Raw genomic sequence first — 19784 nt, 5'->3', positions numbered from 1 at the left:
CTTTTAAATTTTATTGGATGAGGTCGTATCAGAATCCGTATTTGCTTCTGCCTCATGTTAAAGCAAGGAATAGCTCCTTTCAACTACTTTTTTATCTACTATTTTAAATCATCGGAGAATGAAGTTGTAGAAAATACTTTGAGGTTTTGGGAGGGGAGAGAAGGTGGCCAGACATAGCACAGTATGGTTGGTGTTCCCCTCTTACCTCTTGCTATCACTAACTTCCATTATGTGGTCAAGAAGAAAAAATGAATTCATTTCTGTATAACTTAAATTCTATATGAATATAAGTGATGGAAATAATTGTGGCAGGGTGAGACGTGAACATGTCAAGCTTAGCATGAAAACACCTTGGCTGCACAGATAAGAGACAGCCTAGCGATTCCTTGAGGCCAGTACTGGGCCATCTAAAGTAGAATTTTTAACCCAGCTTGTAATGTTTTTGTGCAAACCAAGACTACAGAAACAGATACTAAAGGCTGTTGCATTTCTGGAGAAAGATGTTACGCCTCACAGATAGAGGTGATGTGCAGAAATCACCTTAACCAGTGTTGTTAACCGCCCTGACCTTTCTTTGCAGATCAGCAACCGTGTCCTCTATGTATTTTTTACACATGTCCAAGAGTTCTTTGGGAACGTGACCCTAAAACAGGTGACAAAACCTCTCCGTTGGTCAAATATGGCAACCATGCCGGCACTGCCAGAAACACAAGAAAGCATCAAAGAAGAAATCAGACGCCAGGTTGGTGATTACTTCAGTGTTCTTGTTTCTACTGAATGTGGCAAGTCCAGGACAAAGATAGATTCTTATAAGCATATAATAATGCACTTTGTGGTTATATCACAGTTGTCCTGTGCGGGTTACCACATGTAATGCTTTGAAAAGCAGAACTCCAAGCCTTTTGTCATGAAGCCAGAACTATTTTTTTCCCATTCTGCCCTGCTGTGATATACTTACAGACACGTAATTGCTTTGACAATATTTCTAGGAGTTCCTACTGAACTGTTTACACCGAGACTTGCAAGCAGGGATAAAAGACTTATCCAAAGAAGAGAGACTCTGGGAGGTGCAAAGAATTTTAACAGCTCTTAAGAGGAAACTGAGAGAAGCTAAGAGGCAGGTGGGTAACCTATTTATTGGCCAAATGTAAATCACAGATGAAAATTATGTCAGGGTATTTTTAACAACATCCATTCCTCCCAAGTTCCATGGCTATAGGTTTTTCACTGTTTACCCCTGTTTATTGGGTAGCATCATTCGGCATTACTGTTTCATCTTACAGTTGAAAATGCTGTGAGATGGTTCCGGTACAGGTCAGGATGCTGGGGGCAGTAATGTGGATTTAGAAAGCATGGGTGCCACCGAGGGGTTTCAGTATGATTTCCTGCTGTGCATTCAAGTTTTCTTACTTGAAACTCTTACAATTCATATGACTCAGAACAAAATGTCTGAGCATTCCCTAAATTTTGATAACGTGCAAAGGCAACCCAGTCAGATCAAACCGCCTTTCAGTCTTTTCCATGCAGGCTTTTTCATCTTAGTTCTTAAAAGGCTGAGGAACAGTACCGTGACCCTCCAGCAGTGTTTGTAAAACAGTGAATGACTAAAACCAACGTGCGACAGAGCATGGAGTCATTACATGCTTAAAACAGTAAATAGTGACTTTTGAAAACTGTGTTTTTCTCTGGCAGGAGTGTGAAACAAAGATTGCACAAGAAATTGCTAGCCTTTCAAAGGAGGATGTCTCCAAAGAAGAAATGAATGAGAATGAAGAAGTGATAAATATTCTACTTGCACAGGTAGATGGCAAGCACGGATCTGTCTGCTGGTATTTTCTTGTTCTGTGTCTTTCAGGTACTAAGTCTAAATAAAGTAGGGGAAGAATGCTACCTGCCAGAGTGAGCCTGGAGCTGGGCTCTGTTGTTAAGGGCAGAAAGGAGCTGCTGCAACAACAAAAGCAGGCTGTGTTGGTTACGTGTTTAGAAAGCACTCCAAATCTAACCAGCTGTAGTACTGTTAATGATTTTACTGCTGATCAAAGGAAATAAGGCAACTCTTCTGGCTTCTTTGCCTGCCTCTGCCTGCAGTTGCTTTGATCTTCTCTCTTCTGCACTTTCCTCTTTATATCCATCTTCAAAGCCATCTGTTAGAATTTAGTTTTTCTAGTTATCCAGAGCTTTCCCCTGTGATTTAAGGAAACAGCCAAACATGCCAGGACTTGGTGCATCGTCGCCACAACTATTCAGTGCAGCGATCACCTTGAGGAATCAGAGCAGGCAGTGATGGTTTGGAACTTGGATTTGGCTTGAGGTCCAGGTGACTCAGTTCAAAGCAGGCAGGCTGAGCACCTCTCCTGGAGGTGGTTCCAGAACTGCCTATCTCAGCGCTTCCCAGGGCACAGCAGCGGAGCAGCCCCTGCCTGTGCTCCCACAGAGCATAAAGGCAAGGCTCTGAGTGAACTAACTGATCATTGCAGGAGAACGAGATCTTAACGGAGCAAGAAGAACTGCTGGCCATGGAGCAGTTTCTGCGGAGACAAATTGCCTCGGAGAAGGAAGAGATCGATCGCCTCCGCGCAGAAATAGCAGAAATACAAAGGTAAAAGGCAGACTGCTCGGGTCGATCCCCAGCCAGGCACGCACGCTGATGTGCACGTGTGCTCTCCTGAAACAATACTCTGAGCCACACTGAAAAGATCACCCTGTACACACCAGTGCGTTTGAAAGCCTCTTCCTTTTATTGAAACCTCCCATCTTTGCACCTGTCCAGATATTTTCTGTTAATATAACAACGCAGTGACAATACAAAGAGAACGAGGCGTTTGCACCAAGAAAACCTCCCCCACAGGAAATCACTGATTTGTTAAATTAGGATTTTAAACCAAATTCTGATTTTGTTTTTAAAACCATTGTAGATTATTTGCTAGCCATAAATTAACCTTTTTAATTTGCTACCGTTCTGGCAAACTTGAGGAAGCGTTTCAATCTGGGCGTGTCCTTGCTCTTCCAGTCGCCAGCAGCACGGCCGAAGCGAAACAGAGGAATATTCTTCCGAGAGCGAGAGTGAGAGCGAAGATGAGGAGGAGCTGCAGGTCATCCTGGAAGATTTGCAGCGGCAGAACGAGGAGTTGGAGGTAAGACTCGAAGCTTAGTATTGACGGGTGCTCTCCTCATTGGTGACTTGCTGTGGAGAGGTGCCTGCACTGCTAATAGATTGTGTTGTGTCGGTCATGCCTCGGCATGAAACCCACATGCGCTGTTTTTAACTCACTGCTGCGTGCGAGGCCACGCTGCTGTCTGGGTTAGCAGCAAAGCTTCGTTGTGCAACGCTTACTGGCCTCCCCAGGCTGCAGCAGTTGTGTTTAAGGAGCGCTGACGTTTGTTTTCTTTCCCGAAAAGATAAAGAACAATCACCTGAACCAAGCAATTCACGAGGAGCGAGAGGCCATCATCGAACTGCGCGTGCAGCTGCGGCTGCTGCAGCGAGCGAAATCAGAGCAGCAGGTGCAGGAAGAAGAAGAGGCGGAAAAACGCGGGGGTGTTTCTCAGCAGCCCAGAGACAGTGTCCTGGAGACAAAAGCAGCCAAAGAGCAGCCAAAAGCAAGCAAGGAGCAGCAAGTCAAGCCATCACCCAGTAAAGACAGGAAAGAAACTCCCATTTGATCGGGCTCCTTGGAGGTTCTTAAAATCAACTGAACTGTGCAAATTACTGTAACTTGAGTCAAACTGCACAATTATTGCTGGCTGTGTACATTATGTAAAGAAACTTCTTTTAAGCCCTGGAGACTTTTGTCTCCAGCACTTGTGGCTTCTACTCATCAGACTCAGGTGAGTTGAGAAAGGCCAGAAGAGTTTTCCAGTTAGTATCAGATTATTTCAAGACTGGTTTCCTTCAGGTGATTTAAAATAATTCAGTAACAGTTTTATTTTAAACCAAAACCATTATTTACATTCATCAGAGCAGAACAGAAGATCTCGTTTTCAGTAACTGAACAAAAACCCACCCACACTTATTATTTGCCTTGTGAATCTGCTCATTCTCATTCACCATCATTTCTGCTTATTAACCTAGTCACTTCTTGCTTGTGCCTTTGATACCTTTCTGATGCAGATTATATACACGGGAGCTTTAAATTTATTCTGGGTTGGCTGAAAAGTTGGGAGACTGGGGGGGTATCATGTTTACCTAACATGCCCTTAAATTTCTCTTTTGTTTTAAGATGTACTGAATAAATGTAAAACTTTACAGGTGTTATTTATGTCTCTGTATGATGAACCGTTCAGTGAGAGCCGCTCACCTCTTTTAGCAGCGTAGTTACCCCATTTGCTCATTTATAAACCAGCCCTCATCGTACCTGTGTAGGATAGGCCGTGCTCCTGCTGCTGCCCTTTAGCCAACAGCTTTCTTTTAACCCATTTCGTGTCCCGGTCCCTCGGAGTGAGCCACTGACGGATGCTTTAGGCAGTAACAGGGAAACCTGCCCAACCAAGCAATACCTACTTCCAGCTGCACTTGTGCTTGCTGGAGGCAGCGAGGGTTCAGCGAGAGCCTCTTTTTGTTGTTTAACCCCCACCACCCTGGGACTTGCTTTCGGTTTGGCTGTTTCACTGCCTCCACCCCCCTAAAGCCTCCGGCCAGGCGGCGCTTCAGGGCCATTCGATGTTGCAGATGCTCATGAGACGCGTCCGTCACGGCGAGGACAGACAGCAAGCTCCACAGCGTGCAGAGAGCCTGGCGTGTTTTTTAAATCTGGGTATTTATTTTCGGCACCTGTCGGATGTGGTTATATTCTGTATCTATTGCACTGTTGTGAATCATTGGCCATGATTTGATTTTGTACAAATAATGCTTTGATATGTTAGAGAAAACGGCATAGTATTTTTTTAAAATTTGGGGAAAAAAGTTTATAAACACAGAAAAATGTGGTCAGATGACAAATGTAAACTAAAGCATTCTCCCTTGCCTTCGTTACATACATTTTATATTTGCTGGCAATATTTAAACTTTTTTTTTTGTTGTTTATTTCACACTAATTCCTATTGAATTGTCATGGATTTTTCTAATGTTCTTCAGAAAAATCTCTTAATATTGGTTAACTTTTATTTTGTTAGGATTGTATTTATCAAGCAAATAAATTCAACAGCCATTTGAAAGAAGTTTCTAGTTTATCTGCTTCGTAAGGTGTAATACATTTTTCTAAAGCAAACAAGTCACCCTTCCTGGATAGCTCCCTGCACCTGATACGAACATGAGAACATTGTCCACAATCAAATTTCATAGACAATTTCCACAATTAAGCTGAAAATCAAGTTCAATTTGATCAAATTAAAGATTATTAGAGATTCATTCCATTTTACTCATGTCATTACTTCCAGCACAAGACCAGCTGTGCTTGTTCCTGCTGCCTTCACCAGTCAGATCTGACACAGGTGGAATTGCTGCTTCTGCAGGCACACAGCAGCTGTGAGCAGAAGTTTAGTTTCCAAACAGCTGAAACGTTTCTTCAAAATTTTCTTTCAAATTATCTCCAGGTACTTGTCTAATGAACAGCAGGTGAGGAGCTGAGGGTGCTCAGGTGATGTTTTTGAGGCTGCCTTACCCCTCCAAGGTGCCTTCTTACCAAGAGACCCAGGCTGCCGTGCTCTGAAGAGCACCTCCCGCAGCACTGCTGGACTTGGGAGAGGAGAGAAACCTGGAGTGATGGAAGACAACTGGAGTTTCTCTTGACGTTCAAACACTGCATCTCTTCTGCTCTTGGTAAAACACTTAAAAACGCACTCGGTACCTCCACTTTTAACAACCGGCATTCAGAAGCACCTGCAGGCTTTTGAAGTCCCTCACGTGCAGCCACATGGCTCTATCTCAGCAGAAAGAGGTCACAGCACTCAAAGCAGGCTGGTTACGATGGCAGAGCTGTAAGACATTTCCAAATCTGTTTGCTTACCTTTGCTACCTCACAGTGGAGTTTAATCAGCACCAGGAGAGGAAAGGGAAGGGAGGAGTTGACATCACGCATGCTAAATGAGCTGTCCTGTCACAGTCTTATGTATTTACGGTGGTCTATTGGTAGGATAGCCCAACTCTGCATCCAAACAAGAGGTTAATGACTTTAAAGGTATTTTGTGTGTTGCCTGAATGCCAGCGTAGGCAGGAAGAAAAGCCTTTGCCATCAGTGTCAGAGAGAACCCATGTGAGAAAACATGTGGAGAACAGCCTCAGTTTTTAGCCACCTTCCAGTCTCAGACTCCTCATCCTAACACAAGGGAGGTTCCCAGGCTGAAATTAGTCTGGAGAACAGAGCATTAAACCAAGTTTTCCCTAACAAAGGCCAAGGGAACAAAAGGAAGCCTTGCTGGCAGGAAGAGCCCGGACCAAAACATCCATCCTGAGCCACAGCCTGGACTTCCCTCCGGCCCTGCCCCTTTGGGATCAGCCACCCCTTTGCCTGACCTCTGAGGACTGCAGACAGAAGGGGCCAGCAACAACACACAGGTAACAAACAACCAAGGGAGCTCGATCAGATTAACCTGATGCAAAAACCATCACCACCAGACCTACGCCTGCCCAGGGGGTTCCCTGGTCTCTGACCGAGGCTGCTGAACCCACACAAACATTTATTTCAGCGGGGCTGAAATCAAAGCGGCTGCTCTGCAGTCCTCATGAAAGCAGGATCATAGCCAGGGGGCCAGGAATTTGTGCAAAAGCCACTGGGGACATTGAAAATAGGAAAAAAGAAATTATTTGCAGGCATCAGTCGTGACTAGGTTAAAAGCAAACCCCCCTCTGGATGGTTCCACGCATTTACCGGTTTTATTGGCGTGAAATCTGCAAAGAAGCAGATTCCCTCTGGGGAGGGCACAACAGAGGACAGGGACCCCGTTGTGAAACACGGCGTGTGGGAGAAATGCAGACACCGCTGCAACCAGGACATAGGGGAAAAAGAAATATTTCCCAGCAAAAATACTCCAAGATGAGCGAGCCAAGACTTTGACGAACAATTCTCATTGTTTCCCAGTTAAAGACTGACTTGGCATGGGCAGAACTGCGGCACTGCTTTGGGCAACCCCGGAGCAGCAGATGACAACGTGAGAGCTCCCCCCGTGTCTGCTCAGACACACCGAGCAGCAAAGGATCGCACGCAGCCACGCAGCTCCAGGCTTTCTCGAGGAGAAGCACGCACAAGAGGGAGTGTCACAGCATCTCTGGCAGCCTTCCCAGACGCTGCCCCACACAGAAAAAGAGGCAGCTCCTTTTTCACCGCTCCAAAGTGAGATCTCCATTTCCCCAAGCCCCCACACCCTCAGGGACATCTGACATTTCTGGCATTGCTCGCCTGAGAAAACTCCCTGTCGGAGTTAAGCAAAGAGTTAAGCCCCCCAGCTGCAGATTGAGTGCTCTGGGGCAGCTCGGAGAATAAGGCAAGTCCTTCCTTCCCCTTCACTTCCTGGGAATCACCAAACAAAGCAGAAAAGCAGAGGGATAAATGACATGTTGGGTGCCGGGAAGAGGAGAAGGACAGCTTTTTCCTCTTTGTCCATGCAGATGATCTTTGTTTGCTACAAGTCAGGGGAGTTAAGGCAGGCTGCAGCTGAAAACACGGGGCTTTGCCTTAGGAAAACCCTCAGGATTCCCCTCAGAAAGCATCTGCAAGACCAATCTTACTGTTTCAAACACTGAAGGCATCTTAATTCTAAATAATAGAAACTACCTAAAAGCATCAGATTCATTTTACTGGGTTAGTGGAACACTGCATTAGTACAGCAGCAGAACAAGGCTGGGACACACTTCCTAACTCCAAACACTAGGATTTCACCTGAAGTCCCAAAAAACTCCTCCCATGAATGCTAGGCTCTGCTCACAATTACAGGATTACATGAAGGATGCTCTGCTCTGACCAAACAGCCGATGCCATTCACCTCAAAAAACACCCACGTCCCAGCACCAACTCAATTGCCTTTACACTGAGGAAAGACAGGGAGGGATTTATGTTCCCCCCAAAAAAACGGGGAAGTTGATGGGACTTCAGCGCATATTTCTGAAATGGGAATCACCTGGCCTGGGAGAGGAGTGGTTACTTATTCCCAGTTGCTCTCTGTATGGCAGCAGGGAGAGCTCGGGACTCCTCCTGCCTGAAGGTCACAGCTTTCCGACAACCCGCTGCCACTCGCAGGTTCCACAGGCCAGAGGGAAGGCGACACAGGCACGTTGACACAGAAGACACAGAAGCAGGCACTGCATCAGTCATTTCAAACGACGGAAAAGAAAAGCAGCCACAGGACTGAACACAGGTTAAGGGCAGCTGGGGCTTACGGCTTCCCATCAGTCAGGGCTGAGGTGGATGTTTGGATTCGCTTCAGCAACCCAGAGGTGCCATTGCACACTGGAGGGGCAGGTTCCCAAGAGAAACGGGGACCCTGGAAAGAGAACCTAGCAAAACCTCAATGACACACCGAAGTGCATCCACGCCATCTCCGAATACAGATCCCTTCACAATCCTAACGCAATCCCTTTTCCCCACCACGTTCATCAAAGCACAGAGAACCAGAAGAAAAAAAGGACACGAATTTCAAACTTATTCTTTTAATGTCTTAAAAAGGTCACAAGATTGCTTTCAATCTTATTAATAAATTTTATTTGGACAAGTAGAGAACAACTTGTATCACAACAGCTTTAAACAACATGATTAAAGACTGCAGCACTCCAAGGAGGCTCACAGATATGTACAGTAAATGAAGAAAAACGTTGCACCTCAGAGCTGATCATGATCAAGTTAAAAATACCTGACTTAAAGTATATGTGCTAATAAATTTCCTTTAGGTCATGACCAGCATGAAAATAATTAGGACACAGGTACTCAGCAAAGTTTTCTGCTAATGGGTACAGCAATATGCTGCATTTAAGGATTAAAATCAAATTCTAGTTTAGTGTTAGCACTGAGCCCTTAAGAGAAATCCAAATTTCTACCTTCCCCATTTACACACATCAAAGCTATTCCCACTTAAGGGTGTGCCCAGCTGCACACAGATCAAGTCCTTGAACGATAAAAACTCTGAGCGCTAATACTGGAGGTCTTACATCCTGGCATAAATTTGCCTTTCCAGCCATTTCAGCTATCAGTTGCTATAGAAAATACTTGCTAAGTTAACTCCTCAGGAGAAACAATGCAGGTGTCTGGAAATCCCATCCTTTCTACAATGAAAATGATCTGCCAATTCAAGTTTCATTTGTTCAGGAAGACAGAAGATTTAAGGCTTCGGTGGCAAAAATAATCCTCTGAGCAGTGTTTTTCTACAGTCAAGCTGACATAATTACGTTTACTTTTTCTTGACTTAAAATCCCTGGTATCAGGTTTAGATAACATCCACCTGTTAAGTCTGGCAAGAAAACTCTCCTTCCAAAGAGGTTGTCCTATATCAACCATTTTAGAAGCATGAGGATAGTTTGTTTCAATTATTATTATTATTTTTTTTTAATTATAGCAACATTCAGGAAGTTTTTAATACGTTGATGAAGCAGTGCTCATAGCATCATCTGCGATTTTGGTACTGGCAGGGTGTATGCTTGCGAAATACTTGACGTCACTGTCGTCGTCCATCTGAAGCGCCATAATTGTTTGCTCCACGGCCTCTTGATGCGAGTTGGCAGAATTTAGAAAATACTCTGGAAGAGAAAACGCGCAAGACTTATAGGAGGAAGAGACAGATACAGAACGGAGTTGTAGGATCCAGGAGGGGAACACAAAAATACTGAGGACAACCACCAAAACTACACGATAACAGCAAGAACGGTGACAGCCTTGGCACGGTTAACAGAGGATAACAAATCACTGCACATCAGCTGATCCACGGTAGCTGTCTACATATGATTACTCAGAGCCTCCAGCACACACGTGACAGCTAGCAACAGCCCAGTTCGGAGTATGCATCCTTTGCATTGTCCAGTATCTTAAACATTTTGCATTTTATTTCATACCACTGCCATATTTCCAAAAGTTTTCCGTGCTAGCAATGGCAGTCCTCGAGCTGGTGTATGTTTTGAGGAAGGAAGTGACCCGAAACAAAGCATTTCAAGTGTAAACGTAGCTGCTCTACAAAATGGCACAACATTTCTAATGCTATTTTCCATTGCGGTGCTTTGGAATCTGAGCACTGCTGACTCCTCTGGCATCTGCTGTGCACTGAGGAGCCTCTCCTAAGCAAAGCCTGCAAATGAAGGCACTCCAGGGAAACTTTCTTCTCACTGCTACCATAAAATGTAAAGCAAACAGCAGCCATCTCTTCTACCCCAGTGAAAAAACAGATGCCAGGTTTGTATGGAAGGATTTTTCTTCTTTATCCTTATACGCTTCACAGTTCACACATACTCACTGTACCCTGATCACCCCCTACAAACTAGCTCATTCAGGGAAAATAGTGCAAGAAAAAAAAAAAAGCTGGCATATGAGCATGAACTCTTTACTTTCCAGATTTATGGAACAGTGGCTCTGTTAACACAACAAGGTTTATGATTTTATCTCAGCCAAGGCAGCACCCCACACCAAACAGGCTGTAAAAGCTCGTCTGACCCACATCTCACGCTGCTGCTTCTTTCCCAGCTGAGCATAGGGAAGGGAAGCGACAAAAAGCTAAGCAGTCAGCCCACTGCAACTGTTTCTGACCACTAACCTTTCTCTAAAAGCGTTTGCTTTAATGTTTTTGCAAGCAGGACTCGAACATTTGGAACCCTGTCAGACGCCAAGTGTAGCAAGTGTGGCAACAGATGCACAGCAAACTGGTCCATGGGCAGGCAGTCATCTTCGCTGATAGTCTGGCAAGAAGACAGAGGCAATTTCATTAGATTTCAGCACCGTGAAGATAAAATCCCAACACATAACCAGAGCTGACAGATCTTATTACTTTCCTAGCATGAATACAGTATGGAGTATTCACTAGGTTTTAAAATGTGGTACAGCACCAAGTCATAAACGATGCAGCATATTAGGGCTGAGGAAATTCAGGCTTCGTTAGAGGCTCATTTTATTTTGTATCAAGTCTAGTAACTCATTTTCAATCACTAACATTTGAAAGCAGGAGAAAAAAAGTCAAAGGCTTCCTGCCTTATCTTTTAACACGAATTTTGTCTTCGTTGTAACTAGGTGTCATATTAAGGCAAGAACAGTTTGTCTCAATGAACATCCACTGTATCCAAACATGCTTCTCTAAATAAGCTCAACGCTCACATTTCTCCAAACGCTTCAAAGCGCTGCCCTATTTAAGCACCAGTCATGCTGGCTCACGGACAGCACCTCTGCTACAGCCTCTACATTTCACCATTTCTTTCTGCTTATTTTGCAGAGAATACTTTGGTTTTGACCAACCTACACTAGCTGGCTACAGAGGTACAAGCAGCTCCGAGCACTTGATTTCTGAATGATAATGCAAAAGGGTGTCCAGCTGCTGAAGCATATTATAAAATCTCACTTCACGCTGAGTAACAAAGCAGCTTCCCAACTCAGGCATTATTTTAATGACTTGGTTTTACATCCAGTATCAGATCTGACAACCCGAGGCCGATAGCTAAGCTGAAGATGCATGCTTGCTCATCTATGGGGCAATGCTTAAGGATGCAGCCATCAAATCCATTTCCTTGGCAACAAGTTCTCAACCATTCATGAAAAAAGTTGTCAGACATCTTAAAGAGTTCCAGGTGCTCATCCCCCATAATTCTTCCCATCAAAATAATAATCGTATTATTATTAATGCATTAAAAATAATCCCTCCTCCAATAAAAAAAAGCAATGACATTTCACCTGGCAAATGAAGACAAAAGTCTGCCGACCAGACCATTTGCGGCATCTACAGAACTTTTCAACAAGTTCGTTCATGAGATCTACCACAAAGGTTGATGTTGAAGCCATGTACAGCTTTTTTACCATTTCACTAACCTAGGAGAAATGGGAAGGAAGGAAAAAATAAAGTTTATTTCTGACCACCAGCTCTCAGAAGTCTGAAATCCCGAATTTCCTCAGGTTACTTTACCAGCTTGTACGAAATCCAGCGGACAGAAGACACTTTATCTGCACAGAGGCTGAACGCGATAGGTCGCAAGTAGTCATAGATGTCTCTGGCACTGTACAGGTCTAGAAGCAAGATCAGCTGCCTGCAGGATGGAAGAACAACCAGGCAGGGAATATTAGAATAATGACAACTTTATCTTTAACTGCAAAAAGAGTCATTTATATGTTCAAGATTGAATTCAGAAGACCCTGTGATGAGTCATTACAGTGTGCTCATTTCATCATTCCTACTCAAGAACGCTACTGTAATAAACACTGTCAACACACTCCTGTTTCGTCAAGCAAACTGTGGGATCCTAAGAAACTTCAGGCTGGACAGAACCTCAAGGAGTTCCTGGTGAGCTGCCCTAAACTCTACCATCTTTCCACGATGATGGCAAACAGCCCTGCTGGGACATGGGCCAGCTCCGTCAGCACGCTCAGCTGCAGCCCCTCTAGACATGGATGTATCATGAACCACCACTGTGTCCTACTCTAAGCACAGAGGCCTGGGAAACCTTCTGAGTGAAGACTGAGGTGCAGAACACAGTACCTCAGCCTTCTCTGCATCTCCCATCACTAAACCACCCACATTCTTCAGCCACAGCTCTATTTTCCTTTCCTTTACTCTTTCATTGCTCACATAGCTGTAGAAACTCTCATTTCCCCAGACAGCCCTTGCAAGCCTCAGCTCTAGCTGAGCTGTGGCTTTCCTAATATCATGCCACATGCCTGGGCTACGTTTCTAAATGCCTCCTTTGCACCCTGTTGCTGCCTTCACCTCCCGGATAATCTCTTTTTGTTTTCAAGATGAGTTATGGGTTCCCTTCTTAGCCCAGCTGGGCTCCTGATAAATCTCTTTATTTCTGAGCACCGAGATGGACCATCCTTTCATTTGCAGGACGCTGTTCTTAAAAATCTCTCAGCTTTCCTGAGCAACCTCACCCTTCAGAGATGCCTCCCATAAGATTCCACCTACCAGTTCCATGAAAAACCGAAGTCAGCTTACATGAAGTAAAAATAAATGTCTTAAAAGTGTCATTTTTCCATTAGTTTTATCATTTTAAAATGTGTAAATACCCCCAATAATAAAAACAAGCAGCCAGAAAACCACGTACTCAGCCAGCTCTGCACGGAAACGCCAGTTCCTGCTGTTATCAGTCACTAGGAATTCCTGGAGCTGATAAAGATACTCTCGTCTTTTGTCGAGATGAAGGAGCTGTAACAGGAAATGTAAGTTTGTATTGAGAAATGGAGCTTACGAACCACCAGGCACAAGAGCTTTAAAATACAAGTCATGAACCACTTGTTTTGATTCAAAATAATTAATCTTTAGCAATAGTGTTGCTTTCTGGGCTGAGCTCTATCATGCTTAAGTCAGTAAAATTATGAAAGCAATTCAGGGCATTATGAAAGCAAAATCTGACCTCGTCTCTACTCGTACTCTAGGAACCAAGAAGGGTAAGTGGTAAAGTAGTGATATTTTAAGGTTTTAAAAACTTTTTACAGAAAAGTTTGAGAATTCAGTTGCTGCAGAGAGCTTAGAGGTAGCAAAAAGAAATTTAACTGAGTCCCCTAGCACCTGTGCATTGAATAAACAGAAAAGAATGCAGAAGATTTGTGATGCGGATGCTAAATACACCCCAGCATTCAACAGATACCTGACTGGGTTCCCATCGAGAGTTATACTGGTGTTATGTTAAACAGCAGGCACACACAAAAATTATTTCATTGGACCAAAGATGGACACAGACGTACCTTCAGGAAGTCATGCAAGTGTTTAAGCACACCTATCCTGACTTCATCTAGGTCTTTTAAAAAGCCATTGAACACAGGAACTAAATCTCCAGCTGTAAGCTGGTCTCCAAGGATGACGGCAAGTTCATGGATGGAAAATGCTAGCGTCCGCCGAACTTTCCACTGAAATAAAGAAATGAATAAATTGATAAATAATTTTCATCTATGGATCATCTGGTATGTTCTATTTCAAACTGACAGTCAGCATCTTTGCTGGACTTCAGAGAGAGTATTTACAAATCCAAGACAAATGATAGTCTTGTTTCCTGCACCTGAATTATCTCGAAATTCTTCGTCTCAAATCTTTTTGCTTAAATCAGTCCCACGCTACCATTCTTTTACTTGTGTAACTTACAAAACAGAACAAAAAATATAGCCCACGCTACTTCTGCTGGCATCTTTTAGCTTCCCTAATAGGTAAAGATTCACCCACAGAGAGTGCCCAGGAGTCCAAGGACTGGTAAGTTGATTTTCACTCAATTTGTTGAGTGAAAGCTCCATGTTATAATTTTTAAAAGCATCTAGTTGTGCCATTAAGTAACATCTCTTCTTTAGCACCTTCCAATTATTATGGGTACTATCCTTTTACCGGGATTTGGTGACTCAGTCTTAACCCAGATGAGAGTGGCAATGAAACTGAACAGTTTTGAAAAGAGAGTAATTTATTTTTATGTATGTTTTTAATTTATTAGCTGGTTGCTTTTAAAGGCTGCAGAACAGTTAGGAAAATATGAGCAATAGCCATGTATAAAATTACTCACTACGTATCACCGAGAATTGCTGCTCTGACATCGCAAGCAGCAAGTTCAAAAGAGGTGAAGTAGTCTGAGAATGCCTCAAAGAAAGAGACAATCTCCAAAAAAGGAAGGAACGGAGGACTGGGAAACAACTGCAAAACAGTAAAATGCACAAAGCCACCTCCTCACCACCTGACAAGGAAAATGCTGCTATTTCCAGCCTTTGTTTTTAAACCAGCGACGCTGCGTTGTGATAGTGATGCTATCCCCCTTATGACTAACTGGATGCAGCATCAAAAGGCCACCAGATCCTGGCGTGAGGCTGACTCACCGAGCTCCAGACATGCCCGCACGGGCACATGGCTGCTCACGCACAGCCCCACAGCCCAGATTCTCAGACCGAGGAGAATCACAAGCACTGCCGTGAGATCTCAAGCAAGCAGAAGAGATCCAAGACCTTTCCTCACACTGCCAACAGAGATCCAGCTCCACAAATGCACTCCAACTGCCCCATTTCCTTGTTGCCCGAGCACCACACACCCCCAGTTATACTTTAGCTCATTATATGAACACCTAACGTTAGCAACGGGGAGCTCCACATAAAAAGCAAAGCAACCAACGCCCACTAAACAAGAGAGATGATCCTAAAAGTTCCTGTTACTCTTTTTTCAGATTTTCTTGAGCTTACCTGCATGTCAGACGCCAGAGTCTCATAGGTGTCTTTCAAGCAGTGCCAGTTCTGCCTGCCCAATGTCAGCGCCACGCCTGGCAGGCTGTAGGCACAGTGTTTGGCAATCTCAGTATCAACTGTTTGTGCGCGAGATGGATCGGTCATGGATAAATACTGATCCAGCAAGGCCTGAGGTACAACATCCTACAGCAAGAGAAGGGTAGAGAGTTGGTATCATTTTCAACACAACCTCCAAAGTTGATTGAGATTCCAGGAACACCATCAGCAGAACATTTTTTCCACAACTGTAGAGAATTATTTCACTGAAGGCTCTTAATAAGAACGCAGAAGTTTTTATATTTCGTACAATGTTCCACCAAAAAAGTTCCCAAGAAATGATGACATGCCTGGGGGCTATCAGAAAATATACAGACCGACAGAACAGATGAGTGGTGGGTGGATCACTGTCTACTTCGGCAAAGCAGGAGGTTGAAGAGACTACATTTTTACCTTTCCACAAACACTCAGTCTCACAGGCTGTACAAATTGCCTATTTTAACTCATCCGTAAAATGAGCAGAAGAGCAAACGTTTCAAAAATTGTTTTGCTGTTCCTCTCAAAAGCTTGTCTTTTGGGGGAAGAGGAGAAACACAAATTAAAATCCTATGGCTGGGAGGAACTGGGAGACAGAGTATAGTCACCATGAAGGAAAAGGTTTCTCCAGAGGCAGAGAACCCTGATGAAGACCCATCTTTCTCTCCACTGAGGAGATTAAAGCATCTGAAATGAACTTTTTTGAAAGCCTCTGTGTTGTTTTCACCCCCGTCTTTGCTTCAGCTGTTGTCACTTCATCTCAGGCACTGACTCTGCCCAGGAGCATTTCCCTAGCACGCAGCTGCTGAGCAGCTCAGCTCCCAGCAGCAGCCGGAGCGACTGAGGCTCCCACTCAAAGAGTCGCGGTGTGCGGGGTGTTGCACGTTATACTGAACTCCAGAACAACAAAAATTCCCTCAGAGAAAAATGACAGAGACAGCTTGAGTTTAATGAAACGCTTTCACACCTTCTCTTCAAAAAGCTTGTCACGGGGTGAGGGTGATTCCACTCCAAACATTTAACAAAAAAACCTCGTTTCCTCAATAACCTAATTTCCGTGACAGAACGGCTCCCACAGAAAAAGAAACCCAACAAAACCAGAACCTGGAAGCCTACGATAGTTGTTCTTGCATCAAAAAAACCACTGTCATCTCTTATACATAATTAAAACAGAAGCAACTGCCAAATTAAGCCATTATCTCTGGAAACACTGAGTATTTTTAAATTACTTACTTGAGAGGTTTGCCATATTTTAGAGAAATTACATACAAAATGACTTAATGAGACTGACTGCCTCAGACTGACAGCATAAAAGAAGTCTCCGCATTTATTTAAAAATCCTACTACTCTGACATATGCAGGAAAAACAGAAATCCCAGTCATTTACCTGTACTTTGGATTTTCGTTCTTCATCAGGACTGAAACTACTATTGGTGCTCAAATCCGAGTCATTATGGATATAGTGAAGTGTGGAATCCATGTTCTATTACAAACAGACAAAAACACAGAAATACATTTAAGGATTAAAACAAAACCGTCAACATCAGGCACGGCTACCCTCAGCTCAGGGTCTTTGTCTTAGATTAAAGAAATGCATGTTTTACTATCAAGTCCAATTTTGATGCAGCCTGAAATCAAAAGTCTTATTAGATAAATCTTTCTGCTTCAAATTTCAAACAAGGACTCCTCCTAATCTGCTCCATTTTGGTTCTGAAGGAAGGAAAAATCACAGGAGAGGAGTACCTTTGAAACTGCATTAAGGAAAATGTAAACAACATGTGGGTCACATCGCTTCTTCCCCGAAGGGAAAACGAGAAAACATCTGTAGTGGATTTTGTTGGATGTGGTGCTTTGCATTTGTGCTAGGAAAAGGTCAAAATAAAGCCACTCTTACACACAGGAGTGGAAACTGATGACGCTGTTGCTCCTTTCCTGGAGGTGATTACTCTATAATCATCTCCACAGATGAGCTTCACCTTATAAAGCAGTGCCCGAGTGGACAATGGCTGTTGGCACCAGTCTTCAAACCTCTCAGCAGTTGTTTTTTTTAAGCAAATTGTTTTTTTTTGGCAATCACTCGAGCATCCTGGGTGCATATCTGTGCCTCAAAGATAAAGACGAAGGCTTCAAGTCTGTTTCAGAACTGGAATATGATGCAAAGGTTTGATGTGCTATGATCACCTGTGTCACTTTCTGGATCAGTGGAGTCCTGCAAATGCAGTGAGCTTTGCATCATCAGCTTGTGAATTTCAAGAAGTATGAGAAGAATATTTGAAACGCAGCTCAGGCTGCTGTCTGGTAGAACAGGGCGAAGACCTTTGTGCCTGGTATGATCCAGATTATCTATAAACACCGCAGGGTGAGCTCTCAGATCAGCATAAGCTCCAAAAGCATGCCAGCTCTGCGAGCTGTTCAGATCTGTTTGATAACAAGACCTTTCAAAGAACTATAAGCATCTTCAAAACAGCACCCAGGATACCACCTGCCTTCCTTGCTTTGACTTCACACACTTGCTTTTTCCTCATCCATGACCTGCTTTCATCCAAGCACTGATTTTCAGCATCACCTCTGTTCCTGCAGGTGCAATTTAGCCTCTATTTCCTCCGTGTTACCTGCACACACTGAATTGAAGAGTGCAGAGCCAGGACATAAGAATTTAGCAGGATTTAGTCTTAAACTTTCTGCATCCCAAACTGGTGAGCAACCACCTCCGAGATGCCAACAACCAGGGCAGAAAGCCAACACACAGAGAGCAGGGGCCAGTCCCAGGGGTCCAGATTGGAGCCCCCAGCCTCCTTATGGCACCCACCCTCTTCTTCGAGGGAGGTACGTGAGCCCGACAGAGATGGGCTGATTGTATTCGAGTTTCCTATCCCTTTATTCGCCTCCTCTTGCTCCCTCTGCCTTCAACCAAAAAGAGGGGATGCCCACGCTCATCCTCTGAAATCTTACAGAGAGCAGACAACCTAAAGAAAACTAAAATGGCTGTTCTTAAGAAAAAAATGAAAGGAGGAACCTCACACTCAACCAACACGTTACATTTATGTTCCAAAGCCTTATATGCTATCTTCATTATATCTTTTTTTTTCATTTAAATAGAGAATCTCTAACATTTAGCTCTAACTCACTCAGGAGCCTATACAGCTGGAGGAGGACAAGCAGTTTGATTTTGCTTTGTGTGCAGAACTGTGAAGGCTGCTTTCAAATATAGAATACTCTAGCCTGATTTTTCTAAAGCTCCCAGTTCAGTTCCCCTACCGATTCTTCGCTGCACCGAGACCTAAAACAAAATAAAAATCAAAACGAAGCAACAACAAAAAGACCTCAGCCACCTGTGAAAATCAGAGCTCTCTTCACTGCCAGAGGCAACAGGCCACTCGCCCAACAGATCACAGCTTGATGCCCAAATTCTAGGTCACCTCTGTGACATCCCTTCACTTGTAAAATGAGCATTTGGTTCAGGGCCAGAAACAAACAAGGAACTGGCAGATCACGAGCGTCCTTTCAAAGAGCAAAATTGAAGCATGTGAAAACAACGTATACCAAAAACGTGACACGTTCTTACGCTTTCTGTCAGCACCCTGCTCTGTAAAGCACTAAAATGCAAGCACAGGTGCCTCTGAACAAAGAGGGACCTCATTATTCCCCAAAATCAGAAGGACAGGATTCATTCACGCTGTCCTTTTCCAGGTTAATATTAAAAAATTGACTACAAAGGATGCAGTGATAAAGAAACACATCAAGCAGGGTATCAGGATTTGGGGCGTGTGCTTTTGGTTTAAAAAAAGGACACAACAGGTTTGTAGCATTACATTATGACTGTGTATACAGAGCAGTACCCAAACAAACACAACGTTCCTCCACTCACCAAATGTTTTTGGGTTCTACGGTCCAACAGCTTAGATGAAACGTTAATTATCATCTAGAAACACTGCTCTAATTAAAGAGGGCAGAAAAAGTCTGCACTGGGCTGACGTCAGCTCCTGGACTTCTCACGGACACTTATCAAAATGTCATCTGCACATGCCATTTACGCAACACGGTTCAACAAATCACTTGTTGTAGATAATGGAAATTGTATTTGGGAACCATTGCTTTCTATTTAATTACAAGTTGCAGAACTACGTGCAGTGACCAGTTGTTTTTGACGTAGTGTTTTTGACACTGTAGGTAACAGAAAATTAAGAGTAGTAGTATCAAATACCACAGACTTCAGGCAGGCAGGGGACAGTGGCAGAATGGTGAAGAAAGAGGTGCAAGAACAACCAAAAAAAACTTCAAAAGTTTTCTAGTTGCTAGAATAGTTTCTCTTTCCACCATCCACACAACATCCTACATTTCAGGTCCTGAACTTCTCTAAACTACCATAAAACCCTTCTCCAAGGAGCGTGGAAACAACCTACCTCTTTCTGCACACCACAAAAAAAAAGAAGGAGCAAGGGAGGGCAATGC

The 19784-nt window shown here is 43.7% G+C and overlaps 2 protein-coding genes across 7 annotated transcripts in view; one reads left to right on the top strand and one right to left on the bottom strand.

Annotated features, from left to right (window-relative positions):
• Window positions 1-5172, top strand: part of RALBP1 (ralA binding protein 1) — a 28460-nt gene extending 23288 nt beyond the window's left edge. For all 3 annotated transcript variants that reach the window (XM_082754999.1, XM_082755000.1, XM_082755001.1), the window contains exons 5-10: window positions 581-742; window positions 990-1121; window positions 1693-1800; window positions 2478-2599; window positions 3011-3134; window positions 3400-5172. In XM_082754999.1, the coding sequence (XP_082611125.1) occupies window positions 581-742; window positions 990-1121; window positions 1693-1800; window positions 2478-2599; window positions 3011-3134; window positions 3400-3663 (912 nt within the window). In that variant the 3' untranslated portion in view covers window positions 3664-5172. The remainder of the gene's footprint in view (window positions 1-580; window positions 743-989; window positions 1122-1692; window positions 1801-2477; window positions 2600-3010; window positions 3135-3399) is intronic.
• A 3399-nt stretch (window positions 5173-8571) lies between these two features.
• Window positions 8572-19784, bottom strand: part of PPP4R1 (protein phosphatase 4 regulatory subunit 1) — a 54631-nt gene continuing 43418 nt past the window's right edge. For all 4 annotated transcript variants that reach the window (XM_082754255.1, XM_082754257.1, XM_082754256.1 and 1 more), the window contains 8 exons: window positions 16720-16815; window positions 15258-15443; window positions 13794-13955; window positions 13154-13254; window positions 12019-12139; window positions 11790-11924; window positions 10666-10807; window positions 8572-9661 (listed from right to left, as the gene is read on the bottom strand). In XM_082754255.1, the coding sequence (XP_082610381.1) occupies window positions 9498-9661; window positions 10666-10807; window positions 11790-11924; window positions 12019-12139; window positions 13154-13254; window positions 13794-13955; window positions 15258-15443; window positions 16720-16815 (1107 nt within the window). In that variant the 3' untranslated portion in view covers window positions 8572-9497. The remainder of the gene's footprint in view (window positions 9662-10665; window positions 10808-11789; window positions 11925-12018; window positions 12140-13153; window positions 13255-13793; window positions 13956-15257; window positions 15444-16719; window positions 16816-19784) is intronic.

The sequence above is a fragment of the Aythya marila genome (genome assembly GCF_965140915.1).
Source record: "Aythya marila genome assembly, chromosome: 2".
NCBI classification, from domain to species: domain Eukaryota; kingdom Metazoa; phylum Chordata; class Aves; order Anseriformes; family Anatidae; genus Aythya; species Aythya marila.
The sequence above is the reverse complement of the archived record's forward strand: the minus strand, read 5'-3'. Positions and strand labels throughout refer to the sequence as shown.